Source organism: Scyliorhinus canicula, chromosome 4 (genome assembly GCF_902713615.1).
Source record: "Scyliorhinus canicula chromosome 4, sScyCan1.1, whole genome shotgun sequence".
NCBI classification, from domain to species: Eukaryota; Metazoa; Chordata; class Chondrichthyes; order Carcharhiniformes; family Scyliorhinidae; genus Scyliorhinus; species Scyliorhinus canicula.
Window position 1 is genome coordinate 104540378 of NC_052149.1, and position 20643 is coordinate 104561020.

Genomic DNA, 20643 nt, shown 5'->3' on the forward strand with positions numbered 1-20643 from the left:
ATGCATTGCTGACATATCCACTTTTTTGGTCCTAAAAATAGATTGTTATTTTAAATCTTTTTTTCTGCAGCAATTAACTAACCACATTCGGGAAACACTTCCTGCATTACGCAACAAGCTTCAAAGGCAGATGTTATCTTTAGAAAAAGAAGTGGAAGAATATAAGGACTGCCGATCTGATGATCCTGCCATAACAACTAAAGCTCTCTTATTGTATGTTAAGTATTATTGATTTATCATGAAACCTCCTTGTTTAAACTATAACATGGATTCTGAAACTTTGTGAGATAATTGTTTGTGTTTTTCAGTCCTAAATGGCATAGCTCTAATTTTAGGACACGGGACGCCCCCATCAGAGGAGATAGTTTGTACTGTATCTGTATCTTATTGAATGGTGTTATCATTTAAAATTGTTTGATTAATGCACTCCACAACCTTCTAAACTCATTAATAAAATGCAATTTTGTGCAAGCTTGTTCATGCTATGTTATGTTAATATGGTAATCTTTTAAGCCCTCATATTATTGTGAATCTGCACTCCAAAGCCAATCTTCCTTGATGTCTAGTGTCTATTCCAGATGGAGTCTAAGCAAGGCAGTTACAATTGAAGAATCACTTCCTGAATTACGTATTTGAGTTCCACATGGGATTCCATCCACCTTAGTTTCATCCATTCAGATCTGTACGGATTCTACTCTAAATTCCTTTCCCCATTTTTTTTGTGAAAATATTTTATTCAAATTATAATATTTTAACAATCGCACAGTACAATATTTACACCTGAAATAAGATATCAGAGCAGATTAGGCCATTCGGCCCTTTGGGTCTGCTCTGCCATTCCATCATAGTAAGAAGTCTTACAACAGATTAAAGTCCAACATGTTTCTTTCGAACACTAGCTTTCGGAGCACTGCTCCTTCCTCAGGTGAATGAAGAGGTATGTTCCAGAAACATATATATAGACAAAGTCAGAGATGCCAGACAATGCTTGGAATGCGAGCATTTGCGGGTAATCAAATCTTTACAGATCCAGAGATAGGGGTAATCCCAGGTTAAAGAGGTGTGAATTGTCTCAAACCAGGACAGTTGGTAGGATTTTGCAAGTCCAGGCCAGATGGTGGGGGGTAAATGTAATGCGACATGAATCCAAGATCCCAGTTGATCCGCATGCATGAGTGCGGCCTCAACCGGGATCTTGGATTTATGTCGCATTACATTCACCCCCCACCATCTGGCCTGGACTTGCAAAATCCTGCCAACTGTCCTGGCTTGAGACTGGGATTACCCCTATCTCTGGATCTGTAAAGATTTGATTACTCGCAAATGCTCGCATTCCAAGCATTGTTTGGCATCTTTGATGCCACTTTGTAGTACTTTGTAGGCCTCGGGCAAACTCACGATCCTCAAGTTTTGCCTTTGTGACCTATTCTCCAGGTCCTCCACTTTTTCTCTCATCCCTCTATTACTCCTCACTACCCTTTGCAGCTCACCACCCATTGAGGTGAACTAGTCACTATGCTGCAACAATGCCTCCTCCACCCCCTTCATTTTCTCGCCTTACTCCCGCACCTCCGTCGGAGTCTTTGCCAGAGCCTCCTTAATTGGGGCATGGGTGTCACCCACCCACTCCTTGAGCAAGGTCATCATCTCCGTCCGATGCCTGTTGAAACATTTCGAAAACAGCCGCCCAATCTCCACGGCCGTCACCGTGACCATCTTTTCCACTCTACTGGGTGTGGCGTCACCCAGCGAGTCTTCTCTCGCCATCGTTTCTGCTGAGCTCTGAACCACACTCGACAGCAGACTTTCACTCACTCCCTTTTTCCCCGGATTCTGTTTCCCGGATTTTGACATCCTTGATGTACCTAAATTTTCCTGCAAATCCTCACATAAAACCTTCTGAAGCTGGGTGCCAAGGGCCAAAAAACTGTGACTCTGGCAGGAGCCAGTAGACGTGCGACCTCCACCTATATGTTGCCACTGGAAGTCCTTTTCCTTCATTTATAATGGAAAACTCAATTTAAAGAATGCTTTATTGCTGAAGTAACATTTGACCAATTCTGGCATCTTATACATACCTGCTTTAATCACTTCACCACAGGAGATGTGAACTGCTGAGGCCCTGTGCTCTGGAATGCCCACCCTAAAGCTTTCTGCCTCACTTCTCTTTCTCCTCATTTATGACACTTTAAAATTACCTCTTTAATCAAATTTTAGATTGCCTGTCCTAATATTTCCTTATGTGGCTGGGTGGCAGATTAGGCCTGACACAGTTCCTGTGAAGGGACTTGGGTCATTTTACTGCATTAAAAATGTTACACAAATGCAATTTGTTCTCAAGTAGACCACCCAAAGATAAGTGTATACAGACCCCATGGGCGGGATTCTCCAATAATGGGGCTGTGTCCCCACTCCAGCGTCAAAACGCGGGTGTTTCACTCTGGACTTTCCAGAAGAAAGTTCAGAGTGATTCTCCTACCTGAAAGGGGCTAGCAGGGCCCCGGAGTATTCCACGCAGCTCTGCCTGCCGATACAGGGCCCTGCACTTCTGATTGGGAGTACGCACACGCGCACGGCGGTGGCCTTTGGCGTCCACCCCGTGCGACATAGCGGGCTCGCACTGTGGAGCGGTCTTGAAACTATAGGCTCCCCCCCTCTGAGTTTGTGCACACCCGCGGATCGGTGGCCCCCGATCGCTAGCCTGGCTGTCCCTGAGGCACCCCCCCCCCCGGTGGAAGGATCTGAGAAGGACTGAGGCCGCTGCCGACCGTTCCCGACAGGCAAAACGTGGTTAGAATCACGCCGACGGGAACTAGGCCAGTGTTCTTCGGTGAATTGCGGAGGGGGCCTCTGTCAATGGCCCCCTACCCGCGCCGTGTAGACCGCGTGCGATTCTCCGGGGCCGGAGAATCGCAAGAGCGGCGTCGTCCGGTTTTCGGCGTCAACGCCCATCCCCCCCCCCGCTGATCGTGATTTCGGCACAGAGGCTCGGAGAATTTCACCCCATATCTCTCCCCCTTTACAATTAAACCATTTGGTTTATGTTGCTTCTTTTCAATCTTTCCATGAAACTGCATCACAGCGTTAACTTGAATCTGCTGGGTGACAGCACAGTGTCACAGTAGTTAGCACTGTTGCATCACGGCGCTGAGGACCCGGGTTCAATCCCAGCCCCGGGTCACTGTCTGTGTGGAGTATGCACATTCTCCCTGTGTCTGCGTGCGTCTCACCCCCACAACTCAAAAAGTTGCGCAGGGTAGCTGAAATGGCCATGCTAAATTCCCCCTTAATTGGGGAAAAAAAAGAATTGGACACTCTACATTTATTTTTAAAAACTTGCATCTTGCATTTTACCAGTATGCTATGTCTATTAAAGTTTATGACTATCCGCCCACACTTTACCAAGTTTTAACAGTATCTATTTTGATTTTCCAGGTTCTAAACATGTTTCTGATACAGTACTCAGATAAATATCTTTCCATTTCACTTTCAAATCTAATATATAAAATGAAGAGCATGCTTCCAACCCTGACCCTTGATCGACAATGTCCAGTCTGAAAAAGGACATTGGACTACTACTTTTTACCTTTTAGCCAATATCGCATCTACGTCCCTCTTATTTCATTAGTCCTAAAATGGTACATTTTGTAAGAAAATTTAGGTAATTAAGAACAAAGAACATTACAGCACAAAAACAGGCCCTTTGGCCAACCAAGCCTGCACCGATCCAGATTCCTTATTTAGCCCTACTATTATTGCCCAAATGATCGGTTTCCCTCCATTCCCCACCCATTCATGTGTCTATCAAGATACATCTTGAACATTACTATCGTGCCTACCTCCGCCACCTCCACTGGCAGCGCGTTCCAGGTATCCACCACCCTCTGCGTGAAACACTTCCCTCGCACATCTCCCCATAACTTTTCCCCTTTCATCTTGAACCTATACCCCTTGTAATTGAGCCTTCCACCCTGTAAAAAAGCTTCTGACTATTCACCCTGTCTTTACCTCTCATAATTTTGTAAACCTCAATCAGGTCTCCCCTCAGCCTCCTTCTTTCCAATGAAAACAATCCTAGCTTATTCAACCTCGCCTCATAACTAACACCCTCCAGACCAGGCAACATCCTGGTTAACCTTCTTTGCACTCTCTAAAGCATCCACATTCTTCTGGTAGTGTGGCGACCAGAATTGCACGCAATATTCCAAATATGGCCTAACTAAAGTTTTATACAACTGTAACATGACGTGCCAACTCTTGTACTCAATGCCCCAGCCGATAAAGGCAAGCATGCTGTATGCCTTCTTGACCGCCTTAATCCACCTGCATTACCACTTTCATGGAACTATGGACCTGAAAACCCAGATCGCTCTGTGTGCCAATGCTCCTCAGGGTTCTGCCATTTACTGTATAGTTCACACTTGAACTTGATCTTCCAAAATGCATCACCTCGCATTTGTCGGTATTGAACTCCATCTGCTATTTCTCTGCCTAACTCTCCAATCTATCCATATTGTCTGACAGTCCCCTTCACTATCTGCAATTCTATCTACCTTCGTGTCATCTGCAAACTTGCTAATCAGATATCTACATATTCCTCCAGATCATTTTTATATCTATTACTAACAACAGTAGTCCCAGCACTGATCTCTGTAGAACACCACTACTTACAGACGTCCATTCTGCAAAACTCCCTTCCATTGTTAGTCTCTGTCTCGTTTTGCCAAGCCAGTTCTTTATCCATCTAGCCAGCACACCACGGATCTCATGCGACTTTACCTTTTGTACCAGTCTGCCATGAGTCACCTTGTCAAACGCCTTACTAAAGTCCATGTTGACTGTATCCACAGCCTTTCCCTCATCAATTCATTTTGTCACCTCCTGAAAAATGTTGGTACGACATGACCTTCCCCGTACAAAACCATGTTGCCTATCACTAACAATCCCATTCACTTCTAAATGTGAATAAATCCTGTCTCTCGGTATCTTCTCCAGCAGCACCCCCACCACTGACGTCAGGATCGTCGGACTTTAATTACCTGGATTGTCCCTGCTTCCCTTAGAATATAAACCTAAAACCTTTGAAATTTTCTTATGTTTTTCCTGTGAAAAATGAAGAGACTACGTTAATTTGGCTTGCCTATATAATGGAATAACCCAGTTTATGATGTTCTGATTGTTATCGTCACAATTGTATAAATGCCATTGGTGGAGGCTGACCTCCCAAGCTGTCAATTACCAAGGGTAATTAGACCCATCCTCCTAACAATGTGTCATTGTTCAATCAGCCAGAATAACTGGCTATCAAGATTAAATGAAAATCATTTTTGCTGATAACCGTGGATATTTGTCAATGACTGTCTTCCGCCTCATGGTTTTGTTTATTGTCTCAAAACTATGGAAATGTGTCTTAATAAGCAGTCTCAAAAATAGCAAGTCCCTCTCCTAATGAAACTCCAAAATATGGCAACCAACCCAGTTTCAAGTTTGTTGGCTTACTGTTGTCACAGATGTTACATTTAACATGACCAAAGTGGTGTAATTAAACTAATTTCTGTTTAAGCAATACATGGCACAGAACAGAATGTCATATCCGCAAGAGTCAATGGGAGGGATTTTCCGGGCCTTCCAGTCCAAATGAAGCTGATCCCCTGCGGCAGATCTCCCAGTGGCCGGGCGAGCGAGCTATGCAAAAACCTTAGATTTGGCGGGACCAGAACATCCCCCTGGCAGCCAATGGCTCACTATGGGAAAACCCACCATGGGTTTGATTTTGACTATTGGATGGCCAACCAGCACTGGCACTGGCTGGTCACTTGATCAGCATGGAGGCACAGCACTGCTACCTCACAGCACCAGGGACCCAGGTTCCATTTCGGCCTTGGGTGACTGTCTGTGTAGAGTCTGCATGTTCTCCCTGTGTCTGTGTGGGTTTCATCCAGGTGATCCGGTTTCCTTCCACAGTCCAAAGATGTGCAGGTTAGGTGGATTGACCATGCTAAATTGCTCCTTAGTGTTCAAAGATGTGAAGGTTAGGTGGGGTTACGGGGATAGTGGGCCTAAGTAGGGTGCTCTTTCAGAGGATCGGTGCAGACTTGACAGGCCGAATGGCCGCCTTCTGCGCTGTAAGAATTCTATGGTTCTATTCTATGATCCAGTAGAAAAGAGGTGGCAATGATATTGAGGCCGTGGTCTCATTAGAAATTGCCATGCGAGCTGTGGGGCACCCAACAAATGCATTCCACTGCTCTTTAGTCTCAGCAGTGTTGGTCGGCTTGGATGCCAACAGAGATCCACTTGGGGAGTGTGATGCTGAAGCAATGGCCTAAACACTTTCTGACTCTTTCTTAAGTCCAAAGATGTGCAGGTCAGGTGGATTGGCCATGCTAAATTGCTCCTTAGTGACCAGAAACGGTTAGGTGGGGTTACTGGGTTACGGGATAGGGTTGTGGAGTGGGCCTCGGTGGGGTGCTCTTTCGGAGGGTCGGTGCAGACTCGATGGGCTGAATGGCCGCCTTCTGCTCTGTAGGGATTCCATGATTCTATGATGATAAGTGGAATGTCAGTGCCTGGGAACAGATTGTGTGACTGCAAGGTCTGCTCATGTGTCCATTCAAATTGTTATCAGTGTCCCAACTATGTCATTAGGATACTGATCTACATGGTGTTCAGGCAGGCCCCCAGTAATAGGGCTCTGTCAGCTGATCATTGAGCAGAATGGGGCTATACTGCTCTCAACCTTGTTTTTATGTCATAACGCCCAAGTGAAAATTGGCACCCATGTGCTGAGGAGGGGTGAAAATTGAAGGGGACAATGGAATCAAGTCATTGGCTCATTATTAATTGTTATTTCTCCCATATTTTCTTATTATCAGGATGGTAAAGCAGTTTTCTGTGGATTTTGACAAAAGAATTGAAGGATCGGGTGATCATGTGGATACATTAGAATTATCGGGTGGAGCAAGAATCAACAAAGTTTTCCATGAGCGATTTCCTTTTGAGCTAGTTAAGGTACTACTTTTACCAATTGCATTTTATCTGTACTATATTTAAACTGCTAAAAAGTTAAATAAGGGTAGTCAGAAGATTGTTCAGCCTTCAGTTCTATTATACATTAAGATAAATTCTAAGCTCCATAGAATTATAGAGGTTTCCAGTAATAATAATAGAATAACCTTTATTAGTGTCACAAGTAGGCTAACATCACACTGCAATGAGGTTGCTGTGAAAATCCCCTAATCACCACACTATGACTCCTGTTCAGGTACACTGAGGGAGAATTCAGAATGTCCAATTCCCCTAACAAACACATCTTTCGGGACTTGTGGGAAACCGGAGCACCCGGAGGAAACCCACGCAGACACGGGGAGAACGTGGAGACTCCGCTCAGACAGTGACCCAAGCCGGGAATCGAACCTCGGTTCTTGGCGCTGTGAAGCAACAGTGCTAACCACTGTGCTACCGTGCCGCCCAATGGAGAAGGCGATGATTGTGTCCATCATTTCTGACTATTTGCTAGACCAAGCCAAAACTAATTCCATTGCCATATGTTCTCTCATAGCCGTGCATCTGTTACTCTTCAGTATTTGTTTCTCTTGAGAGAGGCAATGGTCCCTGTCTTGACCATCGTCTTTGGCCAAGCATTCTATGCTTCAATAAATCTCACCGTGTAACGGAATATTTTTGACATTGTAGAATGCTCATTAAATAAGTTGGAATAATAGAACATAGAACAGTACAGCACAGAACAGGCCCTTCGGCCCTCGATGTTGTGCCGAGCAATGATAACCCTACTCAAACCCACGTATCTACCCGTAACCCAACCCATAACCCAACAACCCCCCCCCCCCCCCCCCGTAACCCAACATTTATATTAAAGTTGTAGACTGAAGATTATTCAGAGAGCATGCAAGTCATTTCCCATTTAAAGATTTTGGCAGTTCATTGACCTCTTCCCCCAGCAACTTTATTCTGAAGTTAAGAAGTAGCTCCTATATTCTACTAAAGTTAAACAAAATATTGGCATATGAAAAGCAAAAACTTATATCAGGAATTCTCAAAGCAGCAGTTATTTTTGCTGTTTATGTTACATTGGACTGTAACATTCCTATATCCTTTACAAAAATAACGTAGCGGAGTTCTAAGGTCTAATTACACTTCAATATTTTTCATTATAGATTTAAAGAACAGGATTAGTAACCATCTGGCTTTATTATCTTTTCAAAGGTAGAAAACTCAAAATGAATAGAACACATTAATTTTTGTGTGCAACTTTATTTCCTTTGCATGCCCTATGGATTCTCCTCTGTCAGTTTCTCGCTTTCTAGTGTGAGGACTAACTCGTACATTTTTTAAAACTTTACAGATGGAGTTTGATGAAAAGGAACTACGGAGAGAAATTAGCTATGCCATTAAGAACATCCATGGTATCAGGTAAGTAATTTTTAGAGGGTGATACAGACCATGTACCACAAAAGTTATACATTTTAATCGGTGATATAGAAGAAAATTAAAATGACATATTGCTGGTTTAGCACAGTGGGCTAAACAGCTGGCTTTTGCTGCATAACAAGACAGTAGCGTGGGTTCAATTCCCGTACCAGCCTCCCCGAACAGGCGCTGGAAAGTGGTGACTAGGGGCTTTTCACAGTAACTTAATTGAAGCCTACTTGTGACAATAAGCGACTATTATTATTACTCTGGAAATATCCTTTGCTCATTCCCTGTTATTTTTAATGCTCTTTTATATAAGTAATACTGTAGAAAAATAACATTATAACAATATAACGGTGGCATAATGGTTAACAATGTTGCCTCACAGCGTCGGAGACCTGGGTTCGATTCCGATCTTGGGTGACTGTGTGGAGTTTGTACGTTCTCCCTGTGTCTGTGTGGGTTTCCTCTGGGTGCTCCGGGTTTCCTCCCACAGTCCAAAGATGTGCAGGTTGAGTGGATTGGCCATGCTAAATTGCCCCTTAGTGTCCAAAGGTTGTGTGGGATTACTGGGATGGGGCGGGGGAGTGGGTCGAGGTAGGGTGCTCATTCAGAGGGTCGGTGCAGACTCGTTGGGCCGAATGGCCTCGTTCTGCACAGTAGGGATTCTATGATTCCATATAGGTGTAATAAATTACTGCTATCTTGATTTGTTTTCTTTAAAATGTTTACAAAAACATGTGGAAAGTAAGAGCTAAATAGGTATCATACGAGAATAAATTTACAGGACAAAAACCAGGACATTCACCTCGGTAGGTTCCTGCTGATGTTTGTACTTCACAAGGGCCTACTTTTCTTCCTCGTAACCCTATCAACGTATCCTTTTATTCTTTTCTCCCGCATGCTTATCCAGCTTCTCCTTAAATGCATCAATTTCATTCACATTAACTACATGTGCTAGTGAACACCCTATTCCAACCACTCTCTGGGTAAAGAAGTTTCTGTTGAATTCCCTATTAGATTTTTAAATGACAAATTTATATGTATGGCCTCGAGTTGAAAAAATGAAAATCGCTTATTGTCATGAGTAGGCTTCAATTAAGTTACTGTGAAAAGCCCCTAGTCGCCACATTCCAGCGCCTGTTCGTGGAGGTTGGTACGGGAATTGAACCGTGCTGCTGGCCTGCCTTGGTCTGCTTTAAAAGCCAGTGATTTAGCCCAGTGTGCTAAACCAGCCCCCTACAACTGGGAGTATTTGCTCTATTCTTATGGTATCAAACAATTTTGAGCCATAAAACCCCATTGAAGTATTAACCTCTGCCCATTCCTTCTGATGTTTAGGAGCAAGAGGGTAGCAAAAGAAAGAGTAGGCCCACTTAAGGACAATGGACAGAAGTAATGCATGGAACCACAGGACGTAGGATAAATCCTTAATGAGTACTTTGTAGCGATATTCACCAGGGAAATAGACATGACGGTTGTTGAGGTCAAGGATAGGCATGTGAACTCTTGAGAACATCAATATATCAAAGGAGGAAATGTTGAGTATCCAAATTGCATTAAGGTAGACAAGTTCCCGGGGCCGGATGGGATCTATCCCAAGTTACTGCGGGAGGTAAGAGGAGAAATAACTGGGGCCTAAACAGATATTTTAACATCCTCTTTGACCCAGACGAAGTTCCAGAGGACCGAAGAATAGCCAATGTTGTTCCCTTGTTTAAGAAAGGAAGCAGAGAAAATCCAGCAAATTATAGGACGGTGAACCTGACATCAGTGATGGGGAAGCCTTTGGAAAAGATTCCGAGAGTCAGGTTTTATGCACATTTGGAGGAAAATGGGCCAGTTAGTGACAGGCAGCATGGTTTTGTATGGGGAAAGTCATGGATGGGATTCTCTCCCCCCGGACCGGAGAATCGCACGAATCGTGCCATGCCGTCCTGTGCCGGTCCGCCGATTCTCCGAAGAGCAGAGAATTGGCGTTGGTGCGGTCGGCGCGGCGCCAGTTTGGGGCGCTCTACGTGGGCCCCCAGCGATCCTCGGCCTGGGATTGTCCGAGCAGCCACGCAAAAAAAGCCAAGTCCTGCTGGCGCCGTTCACACCTTCTCTTACCCGGCAGGTCCTTGGCGTGGATGCATCCGGGGTGGTTGGGGGGGGGGGGGGGGGGTTGGACTGTGCCTGGGGGGGCCTTCGTTGTGGTCTGGCCCGTGTTCGGGGCCTACCGATCAGTGAGCCGTCTTCTCGGGCTGGGGGCCTCTTTTGTTCTGCACCGGTCCCTGTAGCCCTGCGCCATGTTGCGTCGGGGCCGGCGCACAGAAGGGAGCCACGGCGCATGCGCGCATTGGCGCCGGTCCCACTGCGCATGCGCAGACCCGCGGCGCTCATCTGACGCCGGGGATCGGCAGCTGGAGCAGAGTGGGCCACTCCAGTACTGTGCTGGCCCCCTGTAGGGGTCAGAATTGCTGCTCCTGAGGTCATGTTGACGCGGTCGAGAAACGCGACGGTGTTTATGACAGCGTCAACACTTAGCCTCAGGAGCAAAGAATCCCGCCCCATGTCTCACCAACTTGATTGAGTTTTTTGAAGAGGCGACAAAGAAAATTGATGAGGAAGGACTGTATGTAGTTTATATGGACTTTAGAAAGGCGTTTGACAAGATCCCACATGACAGACTGGTACAAAATCTAAAATCATATGGGATTCGGGATGGGCTGGCTAGATGGATAGAGAATTGGCTTGGTTATAGAAGACAGAGAGTAGCGGTGCGTGGGTGTTTTTCAGAATGGAGATCTGCAGCGAGTAGTGTTCTGCAGGGATCAGTGCTGGGACCTTGTTATTTGTAGTATATATAAATGATCTGGAGGAAAACGTGGTTGGTCTGATTAGTAAGTTTGCGGATGACATGAAGATTGGCAGAGTTGCTGATAGTGCCGAGGATTGTCAGAGGATACAACAGGATATAGATAGATTGGAGACTTGAGGACAGAAATGGCAGATGGAATTTAATCCAGACAAATGCGAGATGATGCATTTTGGAGGATCAAATCTAGGTATGAATTATACTGTAAATGGCAGAACCCTTAGGAACATTAACATACAGAGGGATCTGCGCGTGCAGGCCAACAGTTTCCTAAAAGTGACGACGCAGCCAGCCAAGCTGATTAAGAAGGCATACAGCATGCTTGCAGTCATCAGCCAGGGCATTGAGTACAGGAGTTGGGAAATCATGTTGCAGCTCTATAAAACCTTGGTTAGGCCGCATTTGGAGTATTGCGTGCAGTTCTGGTCATCACATTAGCAGAAGGATGTGGAAACTTCGGAGAGAGTACAAAGAAGGTTTACCAGAATGTTGCCTGGTCTCAATGGTGTTGGCTATGAGGAGAGGTTGAATATACCTTGATTGCTTTCACTGGAAAGACAGAGGCTGAAGGGAGACCTGATGGAGGTCTACAAAATTCTGAGAGACATAGACAGGGTTGATAGTCAGAGGCTTTTTCCTAGGGTGGAAGTGTCAATTACAAGAAGCACGGGTTCAAGGTGAGAGGGGGAATGTTTAAGGGAGATGTGCAGGGTAAGTTTTTCACACACAGTGGTGGGCGCCTGAAACGCGCTACCAGAGGATGTGGTGGAAGCAGGTACATTCGCAACATTTAAGAGGCATCTGGATGTGGACATGAATAGGGAGGAAATAGTGGGATAGGGACAGACTAAGGGCAGAAGGTTTTTTTTTAGTTGGAGCATTATGATCGGCACAGGCTTGGAGGGCCGAAGGTCCTGTTCCTGTGCTGTCCTTTTCTTTGTTCTTTATTTTTTTAGATGTTTCAGGGCTACAACTTTTAGTTTGGCAATTGACATTTTAAATGTCAAATAAATGAAAACCGCTGGTGAACAAACCTAAGTGAATGCAATTCAATCGATGAAGTTTGTTTATTTAATAAAATCAGAGATAGAAGTGTGAAAACATTAAACACTGGGGGAATCCCTTTCTGAGTTTCTTCGTGGAGATCAGGGGAAGGTTTCTCCAGTCACCAACCACATGTATCTCGGCTGCGGGCTGTTCGCTGGTGGAAGGATTCTGACGGCTGGATTCTATCTTACCGCTGATTGTCAATGGAATTTCCCGTTGTAACCACCCCATGCCGCCATGAAACCCACTGGAGGGGCTATGCTGCTGGCGGGAAAATTGAATGACAAGAAACTGAGAATTATGGTATAGATTAGCATAGTGGGCTAAATAGCTGGCTTGTAATACAGAACAATGCCAGCACCGCGGGTTCAATTCCCGTACTGGCCTCCCTGAACAGGCACCGGAATGTGGTGACGAGGAGCTTTTCACAGTAACTTCATTGACGCCTACTTGTGACAATAAACGATTATTATTAGTTGTCTTCATTAGAGATGTAATGTATTCAGGTGGCTGCCAGAATCAAAGAATGTAAAGTTACTTAGTTTAGTTCTCTATCTGCAACTCTGTCAGCATTTTACGCTGGGGCAGTGTCAAAATGGGCTCCGATCTGTAGGAATCATTTGTTTGAGCCGGCAAAATTGGATTCCACATGTGGGAGATATATGGCCGGATTTTGGGGATGATCAGGTCTCCGAGGAAGAGGTAAAGGCCAGGTGGGAGGAGGAGCTCGGTCCTATATTGGAGCAGGAGGTATGGAGTGAGTCCCTCTACAGGGTAGTGTTTAGAGCACATCTTACCCAAGGGCAGAATGAGTCGATTTTTTTTGCTGGGGTGGAGGACAGGTGCGACTGGTGTTCGAGAGGTCCCGTGAACCACATGCATATATCTGGTCCTGTCCCAAATTGGTGGGTTTTTGGGTGCCTTTCTTCAACACCCTATTGGCAATCCTAAATATTAATTTAGAACCCTGTCTGATAGTAGCTGTATTTGGGGTGTCGGACTAGCCAGAGCTGAGGATGGGTGCGGGGGTGGATGCCCTGGCATTCGCCTGGTTGATTGTTTGGAGGCAAATTTTACTCAGCTGGAGACAGGCAATGCCACCAAGTGCCTCAGCATGACCAGGTGACTTGATGTGGTTTTTGCACCTCGAGGAGGTCAAGTTTACACTGAGGGGGTCGGTCGAAGGGTAACGGCGGCCATTCATATTGCACTTTAAGGAATTGGTCACTGTTAGCTATTAGCAGGGTTGGGGGGAGGGGTGTGTGGTTGTTTGGGTTGTATTTCTGTTCCTGGGGTTACTGGTAGTGTTGTTGTTGTTTGTAATTTTTGATACATGTGTTGGTTTGTTTTGTAATTTTTTGATATCAAATGTTAAAAGTTTAATAGAAATAAAAAATATAGTATTGGAAACTCTTGGGTGGCGATAAAAGAGCAGGGAGTGTCCTGTTGAGATTTTCAGGCTTAAAGAATAAATGTTTACAAAATATTGTGTTGTTAGTAACACGGGCTTTGTTTAATGTTTGTACAGTAAATGGTTTTGTTCAAAATGTAAAACCTTGTAGCGTAATTCTTTCAGTTAATAACTGGAAGTTTAAATTTATTTTTAAAAATGATTTGTCTTCCTCAAGATCATAACAAATACACTAAAGCATATTAAGAGTTTTATTATAAATATATTACATAGCTGATATTTGTGAATTTGTTTCAATCTGACCTTTACGTTGAGTTATCTTCAAGGTTCAATTTTTTCTCTGTTGCAGCTATTGTGCCTTTTCTCAGTGATATAAGAACTACACTCCACATGCAAAAATAGTTTCAAGATTGCTTTGGAAGATGTGAAAATATTTGTGAATGATGCATATGCAATGTCACCCTCAGTGACATCTATATCAAGATTGATATTTCTCCTTGTCTTTAATGTCTACAGGCCAGGCTTATTTACCCCTGACATGGCCTTTGAAACTATTGTGAAGAAACAGATTGTGAAACTCAAGGAACCTTGCCTGAAGTGTGTGGATTTGGTTATCCAAGAGCTAATACACACAGTTAGACAGTGTAGCTGTAAGGTAACAAAAACACTCTGCAGCTTTTATTTTGTACATATTTGTTAACAATATAGTGATAAAACAAATATTTTAAGATTCAAAAAAATAAATATCCTTGTGTGCAATACCATAGTATGGAAGTCATAACTGCTGCCAAGGAGCTTAACTCTGAGCTCCTTTACTGACTTTCCTCAGGCTATATTGTTTCTCCTAATATCAGTAATCCCAGCTAGTGGTGGTGTATGTTCAATAGAAATGTAGCTTTGGATTGAGATGGTTTTGAAGAATTGGCAATTTAGCATGATCAATCCACTTAACCTGCAGATCTTTGGACCATGGGAGGAAACCGGAGCATCCAAATGAAACTCACGCAGACATGGGAAGAATGTGAAACTCCACACAGACAGTCACCCAAGGTCAGAATTGAACCCGGGCCCTTGGTGCTGTGAGGCAGCAGTGCTAGCAACTGTGCAGCCCCAGTTTAAAGCCCCCTCTACTTCCCTAGTTCTGCAGTTTGCATGAACACTGATCCCAGCACAGTTTAGATGTCGGCTGTCCCAACAGTACAGCCCCAACTTTACCCAGTACTAATGCCAGTGCCCCATGAACCAAAACCCACTTTTCCCACACCAGCCTTTGAGTCACGTATTCATCTCTCTAACTTTATGTACCCTTCATGGGATGTGAATGTTTCTGGCTCGGCCAGTATTTATTGTGCATCCCTAATTGCCCTTGAGAAGGTGTTGGTGAGCTACTTTATTGAACCACTGCAGTTGGTGTGTCGTGAGAACACAGTGCTGTTCGGGAGATTTGGATCCAGCAACAGTGACGGAATAGTGATATTGTTCCAAGTCAGGATGGTGTGTGTTTTGGAGGGAAATTGCAGGTGGTGGTGTTCTCATGCATCTACTGCCCTTGTCCTTCCAGGTGGTAAAAGGTGCGGGTTTGCAAGGGTTGTCGAAGGAACCTTAGTGAGTGTCTACAATGCAAGTTGTAGATGTGTGTGGAGTTTGCACATTCTCCTGTGTGTGGGCTTCTCCGGGTGCTCCGCTTTCCTCCCATTGTCCAAAAACTTGCAGATTAGGTGGATTGGCCATACTAAATTGCCCCTTAGTGTCCAAAATGAAGGTGGGGTTACAGGGATAGGGTGGGGGATTGGGCTTAGATAGGGTGCTCTTTCAGAGGTTCAGTGCAGACTCGATGGGCCGAATGGATTCCTTTTGCACTGGAGGGTTGCAATGATCACCAATTGACACCTCAGTTTTAGGTATGCCTGCTCCTGGCATAACCTCCTGCATCAGGGCTAATTCCCCAGTTTGATCGATCGGAATGGTACAGTGGGGATTATGCCGGACAATGAGGTTACATATTGTGTATGAATACAACTCCGTTGCTGCGGATTGCCCATAGAACCTCATGTGTGCATAATTTTGAGTTACTAGATCTATCTGAAATCTATCCCATTTAGCATGGTGGTACTGCCAGATGGCTCAATCTGAAGCTGGCACTTCGTCTCCACAAGTACTGTGTGGTAGTCACTCCTACAATACTGCCAGGGACCGATGTATCTGCGACCGGTAGATTGGTGCGGATGAGGTGAAGTAGGTTTTTCCTTGTTGGTTTCCTCACCACCTGTCGCAGACTCAGTCCAGCAGCTATGTTCTTTAGGTCTTGGCCAGCTCGGTCCGTAGTTGTTCTACAGAGCCACTCTTGGTAATGGATATTGAAGTTTCCAATTTAGAGTACACTTGGTGCCCTTGCCACCCTCAGTGCTTCCTCCAGTTGGTGTTCAACATGGAGAAGTACTGATTCACCAACTGAGGTGGTACATAGAAGGAAGTTTCCTTACCTGTGTTTGACCTGAGACTTCATGGGGTCTGAAGTCAATGTTGAGAATTTCCAGGGCAACTCCTTCCTGACTGTGTACTACTGTTCCATAAAATCTGGTGAGTTGCTCCTTTTTGTGGGCCAGGATGTACCCAGGAATGCTGGTGATGCTGTCTGATACATGGAGCGCGATTCTTCGGGAAACGTTTGGTGTGGTAGTGAGCGGGAATTGCCGCAAGCTTCCCTGCACTTGGCCCAGCGAGGCCGGCAATACAATTCAATGTTAATTGGCCCACTCAATGAGGCCTCACGGGTTTCTCGCCATAAAAAAAGTCTCACTGGCTCCGCGCTCACCAGCCCCCCACTAACAAAGTCGAGCAGCATTTAAGCTGCACTTGCCCAGCTAACCCCAGCAAGCTCGCAATAATGACACTGAGAAGAACAGCCCCAGGATTCGGGGATGCACACCTGGGGAGGCTGCGAGATGCTTTGGAGGCCAGGAGGGATGTCCTGTTCCCCTGCGGGTCCCGGAGGATGAGCCACAAAGCAGCCAGTGCTGCCTTGGATGAGGTGGCGGCAGCTGTCAGCTTGGGGAGTGTGACCAGGCAGACTGGCCTCCAGTGCTGGAAAAAAGGTCAACAAGGGAACATACACCCCCCCCCCCCCCCCTCAACCCACGAACCCTTCCTTTTCCCCCGCTCCTCCCACCACTGTGAGCCGCGCATGTGGCTAACGATGCCCTCTCTGTGTCTCCGTCGGAAAAACTCTCCCACAATTGGCGGGAAAGGGCCCAGACTGGCGATGGGGTGCCGGACGTAACAATCCTCACCTCCTTTGAGGAGCAGGGCCTGGAGGTGACAGGGGTGGCTGAGGACAGAGCAGTCACCCACGCGGAGGCTTGCAGATGCCGCAGAGACGAGGAACCACCGGGCTCCACCGGGAGGACCTGTCAAACGTAAGTTGTTATTGCGTTACTGACTGACCCATCCTTCTCACTGACCACATGTCCATTCTCCCACAGGTCCTCCAAAGCGGCCCATCCCAAACGGCACCATCTCCTGACTCCGAGGAGGCCACCTCGGAGGAAAGCTCCAAGGATGCAACTGTTATAGTCGCGCCCCACCAGTGCAGATACACTCACCTCGGTGGGGCATGTTAATGGCAGGATTCTGGGGCACAATCTGGTGAGCACCATTCTGCTGATGATGCATGTCAGGCGGCGGCAGGAAAACCCAGGAGAGACAGCGGTCGTGGGGCTGCTGGATCCCAGAATCCAGCTGGGTCCCAGCCTGATGCTGAGCTTGTGGTTACCAGGAGCTGATTGAGGCGATAGGGAGCGGCCAGTACATTCAGAGGGTGATGTCAGCATCACTCCAGCAGATCCTTAGCCACTTGGAGGAGTCCCGGATGCTACAGGCGCAGGAGATGGTGTTGGCAATGAGTGGCACCGCGGCCAAACCTGCTAAGGGGGCGACTGTAGTGGAAAGCCTGGTGTACGAAGCAGCACCATTAGTGAAGGTGTCCAAGGCGTCGCGTAGTCGTTGACGGTCATGGCCGAGGGTCTCGACAGAATGTCCGCCTTGCTGGGGGATGTCACCCAGTACCAGGCTGACCTTGATGAGATTCTGCGGGACATGTCCCGCTCTCAGTTGGACATGGCCCAGGCGCTGCGGAGCTTGGCTCATCGCAGGTGGGCATTGCCGAGGCACTGCAGAGCATGTCCCAGTCACTGAGGAGTATCGCCGAGGGAGTGAACATGATGGCGCAGACCATGGGGAACCACCAGGGCTGGCAGAGCCAGATGATGCAGGGGCAACCAGGGCTCGAACCAGCGGACTTCTGTCCCAAGGTGAAACGCAGGGCTCTATGGGCACCGACTGGGAGGTGGGGGCACTGAGTGTCAACATGGACCCGTCCCATGGAATGGCCACGATGCCCACCAGCTCCCACAAATTCCACCCCTCTGATGAGGCCACTTCACGGAGTCAGCACACTGGACAATGCGGCACGGCTGTGGACGTGCCGTCTACAAGTGAGCTGGGGTCCTCCGGCCTCAGAGGACGCCCATCAGGCGCATCGAAGGCCGCAGAAAGAGTTAGGCCATTGGCAGCCTCCACCGCAGATGTGCGTTCTGGGGAGATACCTAGACGTAGTAGTAGAGCTAGGAGGGCAAAGCGCATCGAGTATCACTGAGGGCACCGGTGGAGGGTGGGACAAGTTGTTGGGGGTGGGGGAATGATAGGTTCAGGGGTGAGGGGGATGGTGGGGTGGGAGGGTGGGGGACAGTACCATTGTGAGAGTGGGGACCTGTCTAGAACATTAAACACCCTTGTGCACAACCAGTAGAATGCCTGTCACTTTCTTCCACAATACATCACCGTGTGCAGGTGATGTGTGTGAGGGAGCACTCAGCAGACAGGCAGGGGTCAGTCTATGGCATAAATTGAGGAGCATTGGCGCTCTGCTCTCAGGGTTATCATCATCCCCCTGCCCTTGACATTGTCCCGTTGATGGTGCCGACACAGTCCCAGCACCCTGCAGTGATGTGACACATACCCTGAAAGGGTGGGAAATAGGGGTGGGGTTGATGGACCACGCCATGTCCTGAGTAAATCTGACGAGTATGAGCGCCACCCTGGCCCTCCAGGCTTGCCGGACCCTCATCACTGCCACCTTTCTTACAGCATCCGGCTTGGCCTCAGGTTCCTTCCTGGCCTCGTCCTCCAGCACCCGCTGGTCCGACGCCTCCTAGTCATCCTCATCCTCTTCCTCCTCAGAGGTGGCCACATGTTCCTTGCCACCAACCTTCAGCATGTCGCCCTGCTACTGTGCGAGATTGTGGAGGGCACAGCAGACCACCACAAAGCGAGCGGGCGGTGTACTGGATTGGATTGGATTAGATTTGTTTATTGTCACATGTACCGAGGTACAGTGAAAAGTACTTTTCTGCGAGCAGCTCAACAGATCATTAAGTACATGAAAAGCGAAGGAAAAAAAAAGAAAATACATAATAGGGCAACACAAGGTACACAATGTAACTGCAGAACACCGGCATCGGGTGAAGCATACAGGGGTGTAGTATTAATGAGGTCAGTCCATAAGAGGGTCATTTTGGAATCTGTTAACAGTGGGGAAGAAGCTGTTTTTCAGTCTGTTCGTGCGTGTTCTCAGACTTCTGTACCTCCTGCCCGATGAAGAGTGAGTAACCGGGTGGGAGGGGTTTTGATTATGCTGCCTGCTTTCCCCAGGCAGCGGGAGGTGTAGATGGAGTCAATGGATGGGAGGCAGGTTCGTGTGATGGACTGGGCTGTGTACACGATTCTTTTGCGGTCTTGGGCAGGCTGTGATGCAGCCAGATAGGATTCTTTCTATGGTGCATCTGTAAAGGTTGGTAAGAGTTAATGCGGACATGTCGAATTTCTTTAGTTTCCTGAGGAAGTATAGGCGCTGTTGTGCTTTCTTGGTGGTAGTGTCGACGTGGATGAATCAAGACAGATTTTTGGAGATATGTGCACCATGGAATTTGAAACTGCTAACAATCTCCACCTCCGCTCCGTCGATGCTGACAGGGGTGTGTACAGTACCTTGCTTCCTGAAGTCAATGACCAGCTCTTTAGTTTTGAAGGATAGATTGTTGTCGCTGCACCACTCCACTAGTTTCTCTATCTCCCTCCTGTATCCTGACTCGTCGTTATTCGAGATCCGGCTCACTATGGCTGATTTGCCAGCAAACTTGTAGTTGGAGTTGGAACCAAATTTTTCCACGCAAAATATACAGGGAGTATAGTAGGTGCTAAGTCGGCAGCCTTACGGGCCCCCGGTATTAAGGACTATTGTGCATGAGGTGATGTTGTTTATTCATATTGATTGTGGTCTGTGGGTCAGAAAGTCGAGGATCCCATTGCAGAGTGAGGAACCAAGTCCTAGGTTTTGGAGCTTTGATATGAGCTTGGTGGGATTATGGTGTTGAAGGCGGAGCTGTAGTCAATCAATAGGAGTCTGATGTAGCAGTTCATGTTGTTGAGATGCTCTTGGGATGAGTGTAGGGCCAGGGAGATGGTACCTGCTGTGGACCGGTTGCGGCGGTATGCAAATTGCAGTGGATCAAGGCATTCTGAGAATATGGAGGTGATGTGCTTCATGACTAACCTCTCGAAGCACTTCATTACGACCGAAGTCAGGGCCACTGGACAGTAGTCATTGAGGCACGTTGCCTGAGCGCATCACTGGAGCAGTCGAAGCATTGGAACCCATCTTGAGGAGTCTAATGCACCGCCCAATCACAGCATGGGCCTCGTTGCACTGGGACTCCGCTTCAGTCTCTGGCCTTTGTACTGGCATCATTAGCCAGGTCCTTAGTGGATACCCCTTATCCCCCAAAACCAGCCCTCCATCTTGCGGTGCTCCTCGTAGAGGCTGGGGATGACCGACTGC

At 46.9% G+C, this 20643-nt stretch overlaps 1 protein-coding gene across 5 annotated transcripts in view; it reads left to right on the forward strand.

Annotated features, from left to right (window-relative positions):
* Positions 1 to 20643, forward strand: part of dnm3a (dynamin 3a) — a 338917-nt gene that overhangs the window by 107350 nt on the left and 210924 nt on the right. For all 5 annotated transcript variants that reach the window (XM_038794962.1, XM_038794965.1, XM_038794964.1 and 2 more), the window contains 4 exons: positions 71 to 213; positions 6876 to 7011; positions 8366 to 8433; positions 14265 to 14403. In XM_038794962.1, the coding sequence (XP_038650890.1) occupies positions 71 to 213; positions 6876 to 7011; positions 8366 to 8433; positions 14265 to 14403 (486 nt within the window). The remainder of the gene's footprint in view (positions 1 to 70; positions 214 to 6875; positions 7012 to 8365; positions 8434 to 14264; positions 14404 to 20643) is intronic.